We start from the raw sequence: 21,361 nt of genomic DNA, 5'->3' as shown, positions 1-21,361 counted from the left end.
GGGGATAGTGTTAAAACCTACTGGCAGCTTTATGTGGTAAAGCCTGACCTGACAATTCTGGAACTTGGGATCTGAGGATCAGTCAGCCATGGATAGGGCACCACACAAGTAATCAAAATGGTCTCTTGCCAGGGAAGGGAAGCTCAGCTAATCCCGACTTGCCTCAACTTTGTTCTTCCCAACCTGCCTCCTATAAAACCATCCTTTTTCTCCCCCATTAGTGATCCTTTGGCCTGGGAATCACACCTGTTGGTCCTTCCGTTCTTAGTGGGTGACTAACTATGGTTTTCTCCATTAGATATTACACCAATTTCTCCCTAAACTCATTTCCCTTAAAGCATCTAGAAAGAGGTTGACTGGATAACAGGACAGTCCCTGGTTTTTGAAAGCTCTCTGGCCTACTTCAGAAGCATATGCACATGATCCAGAATTGGAAAAGTCCCAAATAACTGGTCAGCTTCTATTGCTCAGTTATATGTTTTATTTAATGTTCACTGCACTGTAGAACATGTAGTCATATTCTAGAGTTTCAGGGAGGTCTATAACCCTTATTTTCTCCTTGTCCTCATTCTTATAGTCATAAAAAAAAGAAGGGCATGCTTTCTATACCATTAATATGGTTAATCATATGCAAGAAGAAAGGAAACCCCAGTTCTGTCCATGTACATTTTCTGCCTGTTGACATGTTTAAACCTTACATTGATATTATACCATTTTACTGAACATTAGCTCATTTTTAGGAGTTCAAGATCCTGATTTTCATAACTTCATCTGTGGAGGAAAGAAGGGAAAATAACTTCTATTTTTAATTAGTTTTTTTAAATATCTGACTCTGTAGCACAATAGGGTTAAATTGTATTAGGGTAAAGCACAAAGTTACCAGCTCACTTTTTCGTATAAATCAACAAGAGAACAATCTCAAGGTAGAACCAGAACTACAGGAGGGCAGGATATTTTCACTGGCCTAAAAACCTTTGAAAATTTACTAATAACCTTTGAGTGAACTGCCCCACTAGAAAACCAAAAAATCTCTAAGATCCAAGCAGGAATAGCTGCTATAAAATTCATCGGCATGGAAACACTTGGAGTTTAAAAGTAGGATTATCATCTTATCACTAATTATCCCACAAAAAAACAATGGTTTGGAGGCATCTTCTCAGCCTGTGAGAATATCATTTATTTTACTAAGCATTTTATTCCAACCCTGAAGGTAGACAATCTACAGAAGCCTCAAAATGTGGAGAATAACACAAAGAGAACATTCGCCTTTAGTGGCAAAATTATTGTACAAGTTGTGAAAGAAAAAATAGTTCCACCTTCCTCAGTTTAAAAGCCAGAGGAATCTACTTTGGTGTTCAAAATCCTATGTCCCCAGTAAAGTTCATGTCAATGAGTCTCCATGCTACAAAAATAGAAATTTATTCTATTTAAAAAGACACCATACAAAAGATATTTTGTGGACTGACAGCTTTGAGAAAGCTCCTGAATTCGGTTTTGTTATGCTGAGTTCAGTGAAGTATAGTAGGTCTACTTAGAACTAAGTGTTTTTCACAGCTCCCATGGAGAGACTACCCACCCTTGGATCTATATTTGGGTCACACTCACTTTTGTTCTTCTTATCCTCATTATTTATGGTATTCATTTAAGTGCTTTCTGTGTGCAAAACATTGCACTAAATGCTTTGGAAGAGTACACCAAAAGTGGAAAAAAAACATAGTTCCTGTCCTCTGGGGGCTTACAGTGTAATGGAGGAGGCAGGCAGACATAAGCTTTTTACAAATACGAGGAGCAGTAGAAAGGAAAAGGATATAGAAGTAGCACAATACATCGTCACTGAAATAAAAAAAATTATGTGTAATATATGGAAATGAAAGGATAGTTGTCTCTTCCTGCGGCTGTTTCATAGCTGTGTATTCCCATTAGGTTTCTCAAGGAGAGTTTGACTAACAGGTAGAACAATTACAAGGACTTCCAAAAAATATGAAAATTCCATGGTTTAGGTTTTCAGCATAATCCTACATTTTAACACCTGCGTTTTCTGAAACCCTCAAACTTTGCATTCCCTCCCTCTAAATTTATGCATATGAAACATACTTCAAAACTCCTGAATATTTTGGGAAGCAGTAATTCAAAATGGCCATTGTAGACTCAAGTTATTTTAGCTAGAGGTACTAGATTTATAGAGGATAATTGGGGTGTAGAAGACTGCTGCGCTGGGAAAATAACAGCTCAACCTCTCCATAATGAAAGCAACATGGCTGGTTAAAGAAAGGCCTATAATTTACTTCACAATAGTTTCGTTTTATCAGTGACACCAGGAACATTTCACCATTTCTCTAACTTGTTTTAGTGAGGAACGATTTATAGAGCTTGCTGATGGGTTTCTCTTGACTTGCCAAAATTGGATTTTCTTCCTCTTTGTCCCTGTCCTGCCTTTCCGCCTCCACTCAGCACTTCCAATTACAAATGTTTAGGGAGCTGAGACCGAAGTAGGGGTTAGGTAACATTGGGATCAGGGTGAGGTGAGTTTGGAGATGGGACGTAGGGGAAGAATACATAGTCCTTTCTTCATCTTCTCCTCCTTTTGATTCACAGGGTGAGATCGGGCCTGCTGGACCAAGAGGTGAAGATGGACCAGAAGGCCCCAAGGGTCGTGGAGGTCCCAATGGTGACCCAGGTCCCCTGGGTCCTGCTGGAGAAAAGGTAAATTTTAGGGAATTCACAGCCTTTGCCATTTGTGGGACATGAGTGAATGCCTGGGGGATTCTATCACCTAAGGTAACCACAGTCCTGTTCGTTTAGCACTTTTGTGTGCAAAACACTGTACTGAAGTCCCTGTGAGAGTACAGTAGAGGTAAATGGCACACTCCTACCCTCAGAAAACTAACCTGCCATTTTGGGTTGATCTTCCTCAATTATTTGCCAGCTCTTGGCATGTTCGTGCATTTGTATTCTTCTTCACTGACCTTTTTTTCCCTTATTTTTGCCTTACATTTCCTTTTCCCCTCCTTAGCTCAGGTCCCTTCCCTGGAACTGTTCCAGTCAAGCATGGCTTTACCCTCCACTGCGAGACAGTTTCTAACAAAATCATGCCACTTGTCCACTCAAGCAAGATGGAGAGAAAACTTGCCAGCATGCTGGGATTTTTGCTTTTGGCTGTGAACTTCAACCAGTTTTGTTTCAGTTCATTTTTCTTTAAAGTTGTCATTTTTTAAAGTGTGGGTGCTGTCTTTTTCCAAAGCTTGGAAAGATGGTTCTTGAGGAGGTGGAGTTAGAAGCAATCTCTAGGCTCCACAGCCACTGGCTGTGTTGACAACATTTAAAATCTTACCCTTGAGAAATGGCAACTTTCACGTTTACCCTTTGCCCATGAGAAATGGATTTACAAACATAATTCTCTTCCCTATCCCTCATGCCTAATGGGATGATTGACCTTCCTCTTTTTATTCCAGGGAAAACTTGGAGTCCCCGGCCTTCCAGGCTATCCAGGAAGACAAGGCCCAAAGGTAATTTACAAGTGAAAGAACATTTTATCTCTAGGCTGTATGGTTGATTAGAAGTTTTCTTTTCCTCTCCACCCCCTCCCCTCTTCAACACACTCCTTCTCCCTCAGACCATTGGGAGTTTGAGACTTTGTGAGCATCATTTGACACATATTGTTTACCACACTTTCCCTTTTCTGATTCTAGTACTCCTTTAGCTACTAAGGGCCAATATCTGGGGAGGAGGCTTCTGGAGCAAACATATCATAGGAAACAAAACAGGGCAGGCTTGCACAGCACTACATTATGGTCTACTGGGTTTACAAATCAGTTTCCTTCATATCAGATTGCAGGTGTTCAGAGCTACTAATTCTGTCTATCAACTTCTGGGAAGAGTTTCTCCAGAGATTTGAAGGGCATTGGGTGACAACGGAGGGCAAGCTAAAGCCATGAAATCTCTTACATAAAATAACATTGCAACCTAGATTTAACAGCTCCGTGAGGCTTTGGAAACCTTTTAAAATGTTTTAGCCAAGATTCATATTTTATTATTCATGGACCTTATTTGAAAAAGCAGGCTGCCTGACGCTGGAGGCATAATTAACAGCCAAAGAGTGCTGCTGCTTTTGGCTGAATTTGCATATGGTGCCTCTTTCAGCATTCATTTAGCTGAAGAGCTTAAAAGAACCAAGCAATTGCAGCCACATTAACAAAAGAAAGACGGAGTAGGCAACGACAGTATGTATATATGTATGTCGAGTTTTTCCGCTGGCTACAGAACACTAGTGATTGATACGTGCACTTTGTTGGAATACTAATATCAACACCTAGAGAATGTAATCACATATTTCACATGTGGAGAAGTCATTTGGGTTAAAATAAGTGCAATTTATTATGCTTATGTATACCAGATTGTAAATGATCTTTGGGGGCCTAATGCAGCACAGTTATTCAGACATTTCTAATTGGTATCTTGGGGATGTGCCGAAAAGACCTTTGAAGATTGTATATCTATATCTTTATTTACACCAACTTCTAAGTAAATATTCTCTTGTGAAATAGTGTATTCAAATTAGCAAATTGTCTGTGTACAGACTACATTGTTGGCTTTACAAAAAAAATTTAAATTCACCATTAAATATTCAGATGCAATTCTTCAGTGAGATCCAATGACTTGAACAGATGTTCAATCAATCATTGATATTTATTGAGCACTTACTGTGTGCAGAGCACTGTACTGAGCACTTGAGAGAGTATATACACAGCATATTGGTAGACTTGTTCCCTGCCACAAGGCGTTTTACAATCCAGGCTAATGACAGTATCCCATCTGTCCCTGTATAGTCCTACCACAACCAGGGTCTCTTCAATCCTTGATGAGACCTGGGGCTAATACCACAACCAGGGTCTCTTCAATCCTTGATGAGACCTGGGGCTAATTAATATTTTGAGGCACCCATTTGGTGCATGCCATCATCATGTCACAAGGCATGTGATGTCACTAAGTAGTGGCAGAAGAGAGAAAGAGAGAGAGGGCAAGAAAACATCCCCAAATCTGTAGGATATCCTCCCCACTACTCACTCCAACAGATTACTAAGGGACTTGTGCTACAGGGCATTCCATTTTCCCAAGGACATCCAGACTCCTCAAAACAACACACTCACTCCCCCACCCCCCGCCACCAGAAGTGTTCTCTTATATTGCCCCCTGATGTGAGGAAAAAGAGATCCACATCTTTCCCAGCTTCCTCTTTGCCTGTATCCTGAGTCAGGAATTTGAAGGGGCTCCCTGGAAAGCAGCCCCTTGGAGGGAGAAGATGTACTTTCTGGCAGTGGGCCGGGAGACTCCCTCCAAGCACAGCCCTAGATGGCATCATCGGATGCTTCTGTGTCTCGAGTTGCATAGGGACAGCCAATCCGTGGGTTTCACTGTCTCCTCGACCAAAGAATTGGAGCACGGGCCTCTCCATCAACAGTCACATGCAGGAATTGTGCCTGGCAACAGACCAGATCTTCAGGGAGTGATTAGTCGGGGGAGGAGGAGGGAGTGTAACCCGTCTAGCTGTGCTTGAAGGCAACATTGGCAAGGATGGGGGTCACCACTGTGGCAACAACTCGGGCAACTGTGGTCCACATTGCTGCGTGTTCAGGAACCCCTGAACACCAGCTCCTTGAGCCCCTGCAGCAATGTGGCTCTTTTCCCACTCTTGCTCCCTCTGTCTCAGGGCATGACCCTGCTCTTCCTCTCTCCCACAACTGCCCTAATGCCTCTGACCTCGTAGGTCTGGGCTTTTTGCTTCTGCAACTCTCTCCTTCTATACCCCACTGATTTCCCCTTTTTGCTGCTCTCCCTTATCCCTGTTCTGGCTCTTGATCCTGCTTCTTCCATGGCCCAGCACTTCCAGCCATTAACTCCTTGAGAATTGTGTTGGAGCCAATCAGATCATTTGACAGTGACCCCACTGTATACATAACTCCAGAAACATGTGCATATGTGTAAGTGTTCTTTGAGTTTGCCGGGTCAAGATGAGAGGCAATGATGGGCTTTAATTTTCAAAGTTTTTTTCCCTTTTCACTCTATTTTAACTTTAATATTCATTCATGCAAATAGCACCCTTAAACATGCCTTTCACATTAATTGGCAAGGACATTTCTGCTTCCTCCCAACATCTCAGTTATGCAAAAGCAGGAGGGCCATGATGGAAAATCATTTTGGTGAATTGAATTTGGGTTAATGGAGGTTAACAGAACGCAGGCTGTAGTTCTGTGGAGTAGTACCAAGCAGGATTGATTGGTTTCAGCCCATTTCACCCACCTTTCTTGTTGATTTTCTTGTAGGGTTCGATTGGATTTCCAGGATTTCCGGGCGCAAATGGAGAGAAAGGTGGAAGGGTAAGGGCAATTCGGTCTACCTGCTTTTTTGCTTTCCTTGTCATTGTTTTTTTAAAGAATGACATTTATGTTGACTCCTCCTGACTTTTCTCCAAGAATGGCAGTCCTGAGCGCTGAAGACTGTGTTGACAAGTGCCCCTTTGGGAATGTGAGACAGAGGGGGAGGCAAGGGAGCGGGACACAATAGAGCCCAGATCACTAATGAATGTCACGGCTCAGAAAATGTTTCAAGTGAAACATTAGTGAAAACCTGATTCATCTCTTTTTTTGTGAGTGGGTCCTTCCCCACCTACTAAGGGGAGGTGAAAGGACAGAGAAGAATCTGTGAGGCCAGTTTTCCCCTGCCTCCACTTCTCTTTCAAGCCCCTTTCTGAATCAGGATACTTTAATCTCATTCCTTCTGTCTAAAAATGACCCAGGAAAATGTTGCAAGATTTGATTCTTGGTTTTCCTCCTAAGCCAAGGCCACCTTGAAGCAACCTCATGGGTTGTTCCGTTGCTCCATCTCCCCCCTCCTAAACATTCCTTTCAGGAGAGTCTTTTTTCCAGCTTAAGAAGCTCTGAACTGTCATTTAGTAAATAGTTCTTGAGACACCTGGAGGGCAAATCTAGAGTCATATCTCCTCAAAAAGTTTAGAGTCTGAACCTCCACTGTGTTGCCTGAGGGAGACCCTAGGGAAGCCTTGCATTCTTTGTAAGGCAAAAATGGACAGAAAGAAAAGGATGGTTTAATTTACCAATTTTAGACCAGGGGGAGTCAGAGCCAGCTTCCTACCCTGGCAACTGTTAGGATATCCATCTTGTGTGCTGGGCCAGAGAATAACATCTGCAACAGTTATTGTCAGCACCGTACTGTCTCCTCCAGTTTAGCCCAGGCCATCGCTCTAAGGTTTCCTTTGCAGGCTGAGAGTGGATGAACTCCTTTGAAAGCAGGGAGATAGATTCCAAGCCAGCTGAATTCCATGTAAGCAAATCCTTGCTGCCAGATTTACATGATGGAAAAATGATGACTGTTCTGGTTGAAAACTGACAAGGGTAAACACAGAGCTTGAGCCAAAGGGGCTCTAAAACCCTGCTGAGTCATCATGATTCCTTCAAAGGAGCAAATTAGCCAGGAGGCCTGGAGACATTTTAGATATGATTTGTCCTCCATGCAATTAAATGGTTCAAACTGTTATTACAGGCCTTGGACTGTGGAAAATGGCTTGTGGCAGAAGACAGAAGAGGCACATTTGTGACTAGGGTTTGGGTCCTTCAGGTCACCACCAAGGCATGAACGGCGGTGATCCGTTTTCAGCACTTACCCTGGGGACGAGATAGTTTTTTTTTAGCATACCTGCATTTTAAGTCTCATAAATGGTTGCTCTTTACTCATTCAATAGGGCTTAAAACTTTGGTACCCCATATAATCCTTCCTCTGTAAATCGAACAACCTCCTTCAACTCCAGGATCTCAACAAGACTTCAGTTGATCTAGTCTCCATTGAAGGATCATTTGAGGAAACTGGGTGGCAGGTATATATAGGCCAAAATCCCGAGTCTTTGTGTAATAAAGCAGTGAAATCAACCTTTTCAAGACAGCTGGGGGAATCGTGCTAAATTGGCCATTGCTTCAATGACCAAGATTAAGTGAGTTCAGAAATTTCATGAAAAGAGACTTGGAAAGGGTAGAACTGAAATAAAGGCAAGGATCCCACCTGAGCCCTTAGGGTTTGATTTGTGTTTACATGAAGTGGGAGGACTTGAAATCTGAGACCAACTGTGATCTAGGAATTTCAGGAAAGATACTGGTGCATTGCACATTTGGAGAGAGATTCCCCCCAGCCCTGAGGCTAGTCTTTGGTTTATAGAGAAGTTTCTTTTTTGAGAGCTGTTTAGTGTACTTCTCTTTAGTACATTAGTATGTTAATATGTATGTTACTAACAACTTCTGAGTGCACCTCCTGACACTGCAGTTTCCGTACAGCACAATATGGAATTCATCTGAGTGAAATTGACACCTAAGAATGGGCCTTTCTCTGTTTTCTATCAACACTGCTACTTCCAATGTGCAAGGACTGGAAGTTGTTCATTCGCGAGCTCTCTTTTTTTCTTTATTTAGGCCCTTTATCCAAACAAGGAGTCCAAAAAATTAAACTTAAATCATGCTGCTTTGGAAACTAGTCAGGGCTCATTACTTACTAGATGGCTGTGCCAGGTGTTCAAAAAGCCCTTTTGCAGAATCCCAAGTGGAAATAATTAAAATCTGGTACATGGCAATGGGAAACAATGGAGGGGAGGAATGTGAGGAACAGGAGTCCAGCAAACCCTTGTACCTCATTAGTCCCGCTGAGCCAAAAAAATTACAGGGAAACTGACTCAGTCAGTCACTGCCACTTTTGTGGAGTCTATTTCCAAAGGGAGGGGATTGGGAAGATATAGGTATCTGGGCCACATAGCAAAGGCTAGATTATTTTGGCCTTTTTGTCTGGATCTCCTTCTTCAGGTCTCTCTTCCAATGTCGGTCTTGTGTGGGGCTGAATGATAAATGCAGAAAAAGTCAAGCTAAGGCTTGTTAACTATCCTGTGAGTACCAAGTGCAGAGATTTGCAAATTAGCTGAATGCTTGACCTATCCACCATGTAAATTATTCTCAAACCCCACTGGATGACTGGCCTAGATTAGAAAATTAAATCCACTGATGTTTTGTGTTTTTGGCACTCATCAAAATACAGACTTGAGGTGGAGAAAATGAGGCCATTTCTTTTCTTCTGAACACATTCAGTTGGTGTTTACTGTGTTGTTAGACTTAGAGACCAGCCATCTATATCTTTCCCCTGTCAGAATTAATCACATCCCCCTGTTTCAGGGAACTGAATGCATCTGCCAGACTTAATAAACCTTCTGCTAGTTTCTGTTGCAAAAAGCTGTTGTAAGTATGATTTTTCCCCCCATTCAAAGCCGAGGGAAATAGGATGGATTTGTAAATATTTAAGGCTTTGAAAGTATAATCAAAGAGGATATACTGAACCTCTACTGCTTGATTTGTAAATGATGCTGTGGACCTTATCTTATGGTACTAGCCTCCACATCAGATCAGAGGGCTGCATCAATCAGTATGTCCTTTACCCATGGACAGAGCCCCACACCCTTCTTGCTCCCCCCAAAATACCACATAAATCGGGAGTGATGGGACCTTTTTACCACTACAAACCTTTGGCCATATTCTGAGGTGAAAAAATACACATCACCAAAATGATGACCTCACAACCCTTTGAAAAGATACCCTCTGGGCAGATTTGAATCATGAAGGTAGGTAGCATCCAGCACAGGACACATTCTGCCACCTTGAAAGGGAAACATTTTCAGACATCAGTATTTCGTTTCTGAGCAGAGTGGAAAGCAGTAGCATGTTTCTAAAGCAAAGGAAAACAGAGGAGAGCAATTTGTCAGAGTTGGTCTTAAGCCATTTCAGATAACGCAGTCATTTCCTTGAAGAAGTGGAGGACACAGAGGTAGCAAGCAATTTATTTGGGTCAAGAGCTGAGGATTCAGAGGAACATTCTGTACCACAGCCCCCGATGCCTAGAACTGAAATTGGCAGTGACTTTTAGCTGTTTTAAAGTGAAAACTGCCCAGCGGTATATACTGCCCAGGCAGCCCAAATGGAAATGGTGTTGGACCTTGTGATTTTTTTATCTGATTTGGTGCTAGCACTTTGCTTATAAGGTTTCAATTAGAATAGGGGCCCATTGGCTTCAAAGGAGAGTTGGAAGGAGATTTTACCACAGCGTGTAAAGCTATGACACTGTCATTTTTGGCAGTAACTGAGTTTTTTTGGGTGGTGTTGTGGTGGTTTTTTGTATTGTTTTGTTTTGAAAACCTGAAGATGGAACTCCATTTGTAAATGCCAGACACAGGCTAGATTATCATGGATGTTTCACTTTGGTATAAAGTTTACCATTAAAAAAATAAACAGATGTTTCATTAATTTTCTTATGAAAACATTTCTGTGAAGCCAAAGGATATTGCTACATAATTCAAACAGTAGAGGCAAAGTACATTGTATTAAAAAAGAAACCTAATTAACTCATCATTATACATGTTTTTATTAAACCCATTTCCAAAAATGAGCCTCAAAAATAATAGATTTCATTTTGAAAGCACACTTCAGGAGGATAGTCATTAATGGCAAGATTATCAAGTTGTTTCTAGAACTGCATTTCTCCTCTTGGGTTTTATTACTTTAAAACAAAAAGACAGCACATTTATTGAGCCCTGCCATTTAGCTTTATTGTGATAGATGTGATGTGTCATGTGCAGAAATAATAATCAGCATGCTTTAGGTAAACTATTTTTTAAACTATTGTAATTTTGCTTTGCTTGAGGAAATTACAGCACATCATGCTCCTTTTTTTGGAAAATGCAAAAATACACTTGTTCCCAATTCCGTTAGAAGCAAAGAAAAATCACCGCCCCATATATGATTTATATTTTAAATTGCAGGTTTCCCTGTCTTGAAAGTCTTCTGAAAATTTAATGGCTAATATTCTTAACTGCAGCAGAAGTAAATTATGCATGAAGGAATTTGACAATCTTTTCTCTTTTGTTGCAATAATGATTTTTTCCCCCTGCTGTATATGTATTTTGGCTTTGAGAGCAAGAAAGCGGATGATAACAAACCTCAGCCTCAGCCGGTGGTAGGAAAATTGAATTTCATTGTAGTTTATTGAGGTATCAGAAGCTATGTGGATTAGAGCTTCGGTTATGTTTATCCTGTACATGTCCATTTTCAATCATTGAGAGAAAGCTGTGTTCCAGAAAGTGCTCAGGGAATGGGTTTGCTTCCCATTCAGTGATGATGAAGTGTTGGGCATCTCCAGCTGCAGTGTGGGAAGCAGCCTACCCTAGTGGAAACAGCACGGCCTGGGAGGCAGAGGACCTGGGTTCTAATCCCAGCTCTGCCACCTGTCTGCTGGGTGACCCTGAGCAGTTCAATCCATTTCTTGGTGTTTCAGTTTCCTCAGCTGTAAAATGAGGTTGAAGTACATGTCCTTCCTCCTACTTAGACTGTGAGCTTCCTCTGGGACAGGAATAATAATAATAATGATAATAATAGTGATATAGTGCTTACTGTGAACCAAGCTCTATAATAAGTGCTTTGGCAGATTCAAGATCATGGACAGGGAGCATGGCCTCGGAGTCCTAAGGACCTGGGTTCTAATCCCAGCTCTGCCACATGTCTGCTCTGTGACCTCACTTAACTTCTCTGGGCCTCAGTTACCTCATCTGTAAAATAGGGATTAAGACTGTGAACTCCTTGTGAACAGAGACTCTGTCCAACCTCATTAATTTGTATTACTCCAATGCTTTGAACAGTGCTGGGCAGCGCTTAACAATTACCACAATTATTATTATTATTAGATCTGATGTAGTCCCTGCAACACATGGGGCTCACAGTACTTTGACAAAGTCCAACCTGATCAATCTGGTACCTACCCCGGTGTTTATTACAGTGCCTGGCACATAGAAAGTGCTCAACAAATGTTGTTGTTATCATTATTATTATTGCTATTATTATTGTTGTTATCAGCTGTAGATCAGAAGTCCAGTCTGAACAGGAGCAATGATAAGTGGATTTCAAACTGACTTCTATTTTTCTTTGATTTCTAGGGTACACCTGGAAAGTCTGGCCCAAGGGGGCAACGCGGTCCAACGGTAATCATTCTTTTGCACACTTTAGTGATTGTGTTTCTAATCGTTACAGGGTAGAGCATCACAATAAGCAACTTGTGCTGGGCCTGTTGGGAAGTGGGGAGGAGGGAAGGAGACAGAAAAGGATATCCCCATCAATATCTGAAAACTAGTACTATCACTAACTTTCTCCTCTGTCTGTCTTTTAAGGGTCCACGTGGTGAAAGAGGTCCTAGGGGTATCACTGGGAAGCCCGGACCTAAGGTACGTATTCTGTGCAGGACGCAGTAATCCATGTTGTGGGGCAGACAGAAGGAAGTGCAAGACATGATCCTTGCCCTTGAGAAGCAAATTATCTAATGGGGAAAGTAGACAGATATAAACCAGGAAGCAGTGTGGTCTAATGGAATGAGTGTGGGCTTGGGAGTCAGAGGACCTAGGTTCTAATCCCGGCTCTGTCACTTGTCTGTGGTGAGACCTTGGACAAGTCACTTAACTTCTCTGTTCCTCAGTTCCCTCATCTGCAAAATGGGGATTCAATACCTGTTTTGCCTCTTACTTTAGAATGTGAACCCTATGTGGGTCCTGATTATCTTGTACCTACCAGCACTTAGTACAGTGCTTGGCACATATTGAGCACTTAACAAATACCACAACATAAACTGAAAAAGAGGCCAAAGTTTAGAGAGTAACAGAAATAATAAACCCAGGTGGATGAATAAATCATGAACAAGCACCTGAACAGATAACGCACATGTAAAGTAGCATGCATACTGTACAAAGGCAAAAATGTGACTTGCCTATTTATCTTTCTAGGGGGTGGAAAGGCATTCTTGAGCCTTTGATCAAGTCACTTCTCTGTGCCTCAGTTTCCTCAACTAGAAAGTGGGGATTCAGTACTAAGACTTTGAACCCCACGTAGGACAAGGACTGTGTCTAACTTGATTTACTAGTCTCTACTCCAATGCTTACAACAGAGCTTGACACATAGTAAGCATTTAACAATTGTATATATAATATATTATATATGATATATATATATATATAAAGGGGATCTATCCAGGCATTTATGAATTTATGACACAATACTACCACTTGTCCCAAGATAATCGAGGAGTTGATGTGAACTGTGCCCGTGCCCATCTTCCCATCTTGGATCAACTTCCCACCTACAGGTCTCTGTCCCTTCAGTCTTTTTTTATTTTTTGGGGGGCCAGGAAGCACAGCTCCACTTTGGCATATGTAGGTCTGCGGGTTAGGGTGGTGGCAGGGCTTTTTCCATCTCATATACCCATCCTGTCAAGCATAAGAGGAGGAAATCCAAGATGGGACTGCATCATAGAATTTGTAGCAAATACATTTATTTCCTGAAGCTAAGAGGAGGAAAGGCGTGAACCAAATGCATTTTGGGGTTTAACAAAACACTAATGCTGAACAGTTCATCCCAGATATCTGATAAACCTCAAAGCTTGTGGGTTCAGCTGTTCCTGTGGTTAAGGCTTCATTACTTGTTTGGAAAGAACTTCAAGATTCTCAGTGGACGGCTTTTGTGAAAAGTACGACAAATGTTCTTTAGGTCATAGATGAGAATTTGGGTTGGCATCACATAATTCTTCTATTATGACAAAGGGTACTGAGGCCAGTAAATCAGAATCCTGTTTTTACTGCTGGAAATAAAATTCCAGCCAATCACAATATCTCTGTTTTTTCAACAATACAATTCTAGCATAGGTTGCTTTTGTGAATATGATAATCTCTGACCACTTTCTTAGTCAACCAGATTATGGCAGAACTGGAGTGAAAAATGTTGCTTTCCCACCAACTGATTCAATATAATCCTCTCATTTTGAATAATATCTGGAAAAGAGCATTGTTACCATGTCAAAATTGGCTTGAAAAATAAATGCTTTTGCTTTGTCTTGACATGAATTTTTGATAAATACCTCGGATAGAATGCAGCATTTATTTCACAGCAGGGAACTTTTATCCTCTGAAAATGGCAACCCTGTTGATAATATTGCAGATATCTGTATTCAGAAATAGGTGGCAGAGAAAGAAACCTTTGTGGTCTCTTTATTGGTTGCCATTGTTCCCATTGTTTAGGCTTAGAGATGAAGGAAAAATAGGGAACTGTTTTTCTTCATGCTTCTAGCAGCTGGCATTTTAAGCTTATGAGATGTTTTTGTTAGCGATCTCTCATTATTATTTAATTTCCATCCTATTTTGAAATTCATTTTTATTTTCCTCCTCCTTAGGGCAACTCGGGTGGTGACGGCCCATCCGGTCCTCCTGGTGAAAGGGTAAGTAAGTTGGTTCAGACACATTTACTGTCTCATAAAAGTATCTTCTCCTACAGCCCCGTCCCATGCATGAGAGGCATGTCAACTTTGAGCTTCCTCTTCACAGTCTGGAGTTGGAGAAAGAAGGGCTGAGACCTTTCTGAAAGGAAAACTAATTCTTTCTCTGAAATTGGGGAGGAAGGAAATAACCTATCCATGGAGGGTGTTTCACAAATAATCTAAATTTTGAAATTTTAGCTAACAAGAAACGACAATCAGCATGGCCTAGTGGAAAGTGGAAAGAGCATAAGTCTGGAAGTCAGAAGACATGGAATCTAATTCTGGCTCTCCCACTTGTCTGCTTTGTGACCTTGGGCAAGTCACTTCACTTCTTTGTGCCTCAGTTATCTCATCTGTAAAAATGAGAATAAAGCCCCATATGGGACAAGGGACTGTGCCCAACCTGATTATATTTTACCTACCCCAGTATTTAGAACAGTACTTGGCACATAGTGATGATGGTGACAGTATTTGTTAAGCACTTACTGTGTGTCAGGCACTGTACTAAGTGTTGGCACTTAAATATTATTATTATTATTACCTCATCTTAACAACAGCTGTTGTGTCTTGAACATAGTAATGTCAAAATACGTCCTTTTTCTCTTCCCCTCCCTTCCCCATTTGGTGGGGTTACAGCAAGATCTACTTTTGATATTTGCTTCAAGAATGTTGAATGACCAATTTTCCTGTATTTCAAGATCAGATTATTCTCAATTTTCCATTCACCCAGGTAGTCCCTTTTTATTTTAGAGGAAAAAACCCTTTCCTGCTTTCTGTAGCCAAAATTAATAGGGACCAAAGATGATAAGTAGTAGTAGCAACAGCAGCATTTATTGAGAGACTTTTTAGTGTAATGAACTGTACAAGGCACTTGAAGTACAGTTTAGTAAACTAACATATTCCCTGCTCACAGAGAGAACATAGTCAGTTGGGAGAGACCACTGTTTTAGTGCCAGTTCAGTGAAGCATGCTAGTATTTAATCCACTTATGTTTTTTCCAATGTATCATCAGGGACCCAATGGACCTCAAGGACCCACTGGATTTCCAGGACCAAAGGGCCCCCCTGTAAGTTGCCCTAGTTCTGAACTCTCCTATGGTGCTTCCCTCCCCATTAGTGTCCTAAGTGACTTTATTATCATGTGTGTGCTTTGCAAGGACATCATATGGCAGATGACTTAATGGATTAGTGCTGCAAACACTTAACACCCTGATACTCATGATTTGCAGTTGATTTCCGTAGAATATGGAAATGATTTCTGAAGCCATCCCAGCATGTTGGGGGTCCATTTTCACTGCAAAACTGATCCGTGAGTTGGATTGGGCTATTAGCAGTCCCTCCAAACTTCCCAATAATTAATGAAAAATTGTATTATGTTCCTTTTAAAGTAAATGACTTTTCCCATAGTGCTTTACTTAATAAACTTGAAGGGACTATTTTGGATGCATTGTGCAAAGAGCTATAAGAAGATATCTGTAGGTAATATTTTGGACATAAGAATCAGAGCTTCTTGATTCTGTTTACATTTTTAGGGTCCACCAGGGAAAGATGGACTGCCCGGTCATCCTGGACAGAGAGGTGAAACCGTAAGTATCAGAAAATCCCGCTGGATCATTAGATCGGAATCGTGCCTTTGCCCGTTGGTTTTTCTAAACCCCTCTGTGTAGGCAAGGAGACACTGCCGCTCTTCCATTCTATGTAAGGTGTGTGTTTCCCCGGCTACTTGGAGAGGTCTATGAGAATCAACTCTATTGAGAGCTGGACGGAACGGTCTAATGATGACATCCCTGAGCATCATGGAGGGTTGCCCCTTTTTATTTCATCTGGTTTAGACCATAATAGCCACTACTCAGGGTTCTGGGAAACAGTTGATGAGGTAATAGGTGGTGTGGACTTCTGGGACATCTTTCCAGCCTTAGTAGTTTCGATGGTGAGCACTTGCTGGTACAGCATGATATCAAGGAGGACACATAAATGTAATATAGGGATTTGCCCCTCAAAGAAGGACAGTAGGCCGGAGGATGTATATAAACTTGGGGAGTGCATTCTCCTAGGAAACACTCCAGTAATCTATATAAGACTGGTTTAGTGTGATCGAGTATCCATACTGTTCTAGATTCTGGGTGCTTCTTACAACTTTAGCTCTTCCAAAGTAGAGCCTCCTTCCAATTTTTTTTTTAAGCCAGCTGATTGGGGACTTATCTCAGGGTTGAATCCTCTCATTGATGACCTCTGAAGTGAAATGATCTCCCCTGATGGCCACTTTCAACATTTCTAAGGTTCTAGGGTAGATAATGCAATATTAAAAGGATCTCAACATTAAAAATGAGAGCAAAGATATGTTCACAGAAACAGAGTTTTTGACTATCATCTCTAATGCCAGTTGGCCTGGCTTTGCCCAACCTGGTGGTTAGACCCAATGATAAGCCTTCTGATGCTTCTCTCTTTGTAAAGCTTTTGAGAAGCCATGGAGGATTTTTGGCCCACCTGTTGGAATGACTTGCCGCTTTAAAGAGCTTCTGGCTGCCTGGTTACCCTGTTGTATTCTCTCTGTGTATGCCTTCCGCTTTGTCAATTTTAAAGGATTTTATTGTGCAGATATAAACATTGTTTCTCACCAAGGAGAATGATGAGGCATGCAGAAGGTATGACGAAATGGCTCTCTTTGTCTTTGTTGATCTGTTTTTTGTTGTAGTATATCATACTGTAAGGACTCCTACTGCAAAAATATGCCTTCTTGTGAAATATATTTTTGTTTGCAATATTTAATATCTTCTTGGTGTGCCTGCTTTTTATTGATGTTTCTTTGTTTCTCTCTTAGTTCATTGTGATGAAACTTATTTTTAATTACATTTTAACCAGTGTTATGTTGCATGATGCATGGTAGTGGATAGACGGAGATTAATTTGACATTTTGTTTAAGGGAAAAAATGAAAACATTTTTTCTGAGCTTTGCAGTTTTTTTTCTCTAATGCCCTTTCGGAAAGATGAGTTAGAAGGCTTTGCATATTAGGAATTTTTTTTCTCTGACTTACTCTGGAAAGAAGTTGGCAAATAATTAAACTGCTTGTCATTTGCTGAGGGAAAAATTCAAGTGATTTCCAGCTGCAATGCTTCTAACACTTTGTGGTCCTTAAGGCTGAGCTTCTTCATGTGGCCTTTGTGATTTCTTATTGGTGAGAGCTTTCTAACTAACATGGATATCCACATATGGCTGCTTTCCAAGTGGAATGCCGACAGAGCTTAGGGGCAACCTCTCTGGGCTTTAAATCTCTGGGAATTCCTGGACCAGGAAAACTCCAGTGGGTGGGTTTGTCACATGGTCTCAGGTTGAGTGACTCCAGTGATCTCCTCTCAGCTGCTCTAACTCTGGCTCCTAATCAAAAAGCCATTTGGACCCAAGTAGGCAAGTGGTGTAGCAGAAGTATGCAAACTTCTGCTCCTTGACCACCTTCGTTTCCATCTTCCCCACTGGCCCTCAGGGCAGTTGGAGAGGAGGGATGCTCAAATCTGGCTCTTAATCCAGCCTGGGGAATTTGTTTCCAAAAATGCCTGAATAACCTAGAGTCAAGAAGAGAGTCCCACTCTTACTGTTTCTCCCAATTTATTTTCTGTTCCCATGATTTGGAGAAGGGAAATATAGCATTTCATTTAACTTTCTTAACGTAGAAACTGAAGGATTATACTAGACCCAAATATGGGTCATTTGGCAATTGTTGATGGAATTCTTAGCACTTAGAAGGTTCCTCGCACAGTTTGTGAATGACGCATTAGAGAAATCAGAAATGCTACCACTCCTGAGAAAGTATGTGTTTAGGGCAGAGCAACACAGGATGTCAAAAGGCAAAATTAAACCTAATCTGTTAGAGGGGCCTGCACTTCAAGGAGTGTAGGTATTCTCATTTTAAGTTTGTTGCCCTTTAAGGTTTGTGGGGAGGACTCACAAAATGGATGGAATTCTCTCTCTGTCTTGGTTACAGTGATGTTAGTTATTTAGCTGAGAGTGCAAGAAGAGACAATCTAGTCATGGCCCCATACATGCTACATTTCTTTGTAGTTAATGAAACAGCAGTGGATCAGTATTTGTATCTATTGTTCCATGTTGGAACAAAAAAATCAGAATAGTTAAATACATTTAAGGGCCTCATAGAGAAAGGAAAGGATTCATCTCCGGTTTAAAGTCATGGAAAGTATTAGAAGCCAGTGGTTTCTGGAAAGACCTTAATTTGTGGCAACTTGTTTCTAAGAGCTTAAATTAGCAGGGAAGTTGGGAATCACCTGTTGGGAATCAGAGAGGTCCTGGGAAGGAAGGAAACCACCTAATGAAAAACAATCCAATGTCTCAAGGCCAGAGTTTGGATGTGGAAGAAAAATAGCATATTGTCCTCTGTGCAAAGAAGTGCTTCATGGCAATAAATAGCAACTCTAGATTTTGAAAACACCTTCTGGATGAAAGCATAAAATGAAAACGAAGCTTAGTTGCAAGTTAAAATAAATTGTCTAAGTTCATGATTTTCATCAAATGGAGAATGAAATGTTGAAATGAAGTCTTATATGGAATGTATTCAGAAAGTCCTGCTTTAGGGATTTTATATGCTTTGTAGTTAGAAATTAAAGCATCTAATGCAGTGAATTTCTTTCCCAATAGGGATTCCAAGGGAAGACAGGTCCTCCTGGCCCCCCTGGTGTTGTCGGTCCCCAGGTAAGCTGGTTCATTATACCGCTCTGTTCTCAACATGGCCAAGCCCTCAGCTCAGAGGCAGAGAGCAGACCACATTTTAAATTAGACAAGAAAGATGTGCAAAGAAAGGGTGATAATTCTGAGCTTTCTTTTACCAACAAAAATAATTTTTAAAAAAGAGAAACAATTGTGGAATTTTAGTGCTTGCTATGTATTAAGATAGTTGCAAGATAATCAGGTCAGACAGAGTTCCTGTTCCACATGGGGTTCACAGTTTAGGAGGGAGAACAAATATTTAATCCCCATTTTTAAAGTTGGGAAAACTGAGGCCTAGGTAAGTTAAGTTACTTGTCAAAGGTCACACAGCGTGCAAGTGGACGATCTGTGTTTAGAACCCAAATCTCCTGACTTCCAGACCTGTGTTCTTCCCACTAGGCCACACTCTGTCATGAAGGGCCTGATTATTACCTCTGTGGTTTATGACCTTGTGCATGCCATGTCTAAGGGAGGCTTCCTAATGGCTTTTTGAGGAAAACTGGAAGGATGATGTACACAGGACAGGAAGGAGCACAGAAAGCCTACATCAGCCAAACTGGACCTGGAATAAATGGTCTCCTCCTTCCAAAGTTTGGTTCCTACGGTAGAGGGGAGAGAATTGGATATCGATCTACTGGGGTCATCTCCTGCAAATAATAGTTGAGAATAACGTTCTAGGCATTATTTTATAATGGCTTTCTTCCTTTTTGCCAATAGCTGTTCCCTGAATGAATCTGGTGACACTTCACTGCACTTATTGTTTCAGTACTATATTCCTGCATAATGGAATTCATATCCTGCACTTAATGAAAGGCAGCAGCCATGGGGAAGCAAAAACTAAGCTGACAATGTGCTGACTGTTGTACTGCGGGTGTCTGTTAAGCAATATCAAGGAAATTAGTTTCCCAAGATCATTTCCCTTTTTGAAAAAGTGGCATCTCTTTCAAGATTGCTGCCTGGCCCATTTAAAGTATGAGTCGCTTTTCCTCATAACTGGGTATGTCGTCTAGACCTTAAGTGCCATGTTTGGCAAGAACATGGTCACTTCAGTTCAGTATTCTCCCTGTGACAGTGTGGACAGGATGCTTGAGAGAATAGTGGGATGATTGCCCTCCTTTACATCCATCCCAAGGGATAAATATGTATCTTTCATAATAATAATAAAACTTTTGATATATGTGTGTTCTTTGTGCCAAATACCATACTATGTACTTGGTAGATATTAGATAAGTAGATCAGATACAGTTCCTGTCCCACATGGGGCAAACATCTGAGGGGAAAGAAGAACAGGTATTCATTCATTCAATCATATTTATTGAGCACTTACTGTGTGCAGAGCACTGTAGTAAGCACTTGGAAAGTACAATTCAGCAATAGAGACAATCACTGCCCACAGTGGTCTTACAGTCTACAGGATTTCACACTACAGATGAGGCAACTGAGGCACAGGAAAGTCATGTGCTGGTCACACAGCAGACAAAGGGGCAAAGCCAGGTTTGGAGCCCTAACCTCCAAACTAGTGTTCTTTCCACTAGTCCACACTGCTTCCCTACTCTTCTCTCTTTCATCCCAAAATTTCTAATCACCTATTGTGACCCTCCATCCAAACCTCTCTTGAACCTCTCTTCATGGAAGGAGAATTTTCTGTGGATTGTTTCAGGCAAGTTTTCCAAGAGTCTGAAAAGGGTCTGAAACTTTTGTTTTTGACCTTTTCTTTTAGGGTCCTACTGGAGAGACGGGACCAATGGGCGAACGTGGACACCCCGGTCCCCCCGGGCCCCCAGGCGAGCAGGGTCTTCCTGGCCTTGCTGGAAAGGAAGGAACTAAGGTGTGTTGTTCACTCTTCTGGGCCCAGAACCATGTTCCTGGTGTAACTAGTCTAAGATTTGGCGCCTTTGATCGTCACAACTGGATCACTCCTAGTAAATAACAGATGAAATCCAGGAATACGTGCAGTGTTGTTAGAATCCAACTGTCTGAGGAAGTGATGATTTCTGATCTGATTTCCTTAGCCAAAAATGGAACTTTAGCCATCTTCTGGAGAGTAATAATAATGATAATGGCATTTATTAAGCACTTGCTATGTGCAAAGCACTGTTCTAAGTGCTTGGAGGTTACAAGGTGATCAGGTTGTCCCACAGTGGGCTCACAGTCTTAATCCCCATTTTACAGATGAGGTAACTGAGGCACAGAGAAGTTAAGTAACTTGCCCAAAGTCACACAGCTGACAATTGGCGGAGCTGGGATTTGAACCCATGAC

The 21,361-nt window shown here is 41.3% G+C and overlaps 1 protein-coding gene across 2 annotated transcripts in view; it reads left to right on the top strand.

Moving 5' to 3' along the window:
* COL5A1 (collagen type V alpha 1 chain) overlaps nucleotides 1-21,361 on the top strand; it is a 247,123-nt gene that overhangs the window by 178,866 nt on the left and 46,896 nt on the right. For both annotated transcript variants that reach the window (XM_038744585.1, XM_038744584.1), the window contains exons 30-39: nucleotides 2,596-2,703; nucleotides 3,453-3,506; nucleotides 6,321-6,374; nucleotides 12,026-12,070; nucleotides 12,257-12,310; nucleotides 14,302-14,346; nucleotides 15,398-15,451; nucleotides 15,917-15,970; nucleotides 19,033-19,086; nucleotides 20,822-20,929. In XM_038744585.1, the coding sequence (XP_038600513.1) occupies nucleotides 2,596-2,703; nucleotides 3,453-3,506; nucleotides 6,321-6,374; nucleotides 12,026-12,070; nucleotides 12,257-12,310; nucleotides 14,302-14,346; nucleotides 15,398-15,451; nucleotides 15,917-15,970; nucleotides 19,033-19,086; nucleotides 20,822-20,929 (630 nt within the window). The remainder of the gene's footprint in view (nucleotides 1-2,595; nucleotides 2,704-3,452; nucleotides 3,507-6,320; nucleotides 6,375-12,025; nucleotides 12,071-12,256; nucleotides 12,311-14,301; nucleotides 14,347-15,397; nucleotides 15,452-15,916; nucleotides 15,971-19,032; nucleotides 19,087-20,821; nucleotides 20,930-21,361) is intronic.

The sequence above is a fragment of the Tachyglossus aculeatus genome, chromosome 4, assembly GCF_015852505.1.
Source record: "Tachyglossus aculeatus isolate mTacAcu1 chromosome 4, mTacAcu1.pri, whole genome shotgun sequence".
NCBI lineage: Eukaryota > Metazoa > Chordata > Mammalia > Monotremata > Tachyglossidae > Tachyglossus > Tachyglossus aculeatus.
Note: the sequence above shows the minus strand (reverse complement) of the source record. Positions and strands in the feature narration are given on the sequence as shown.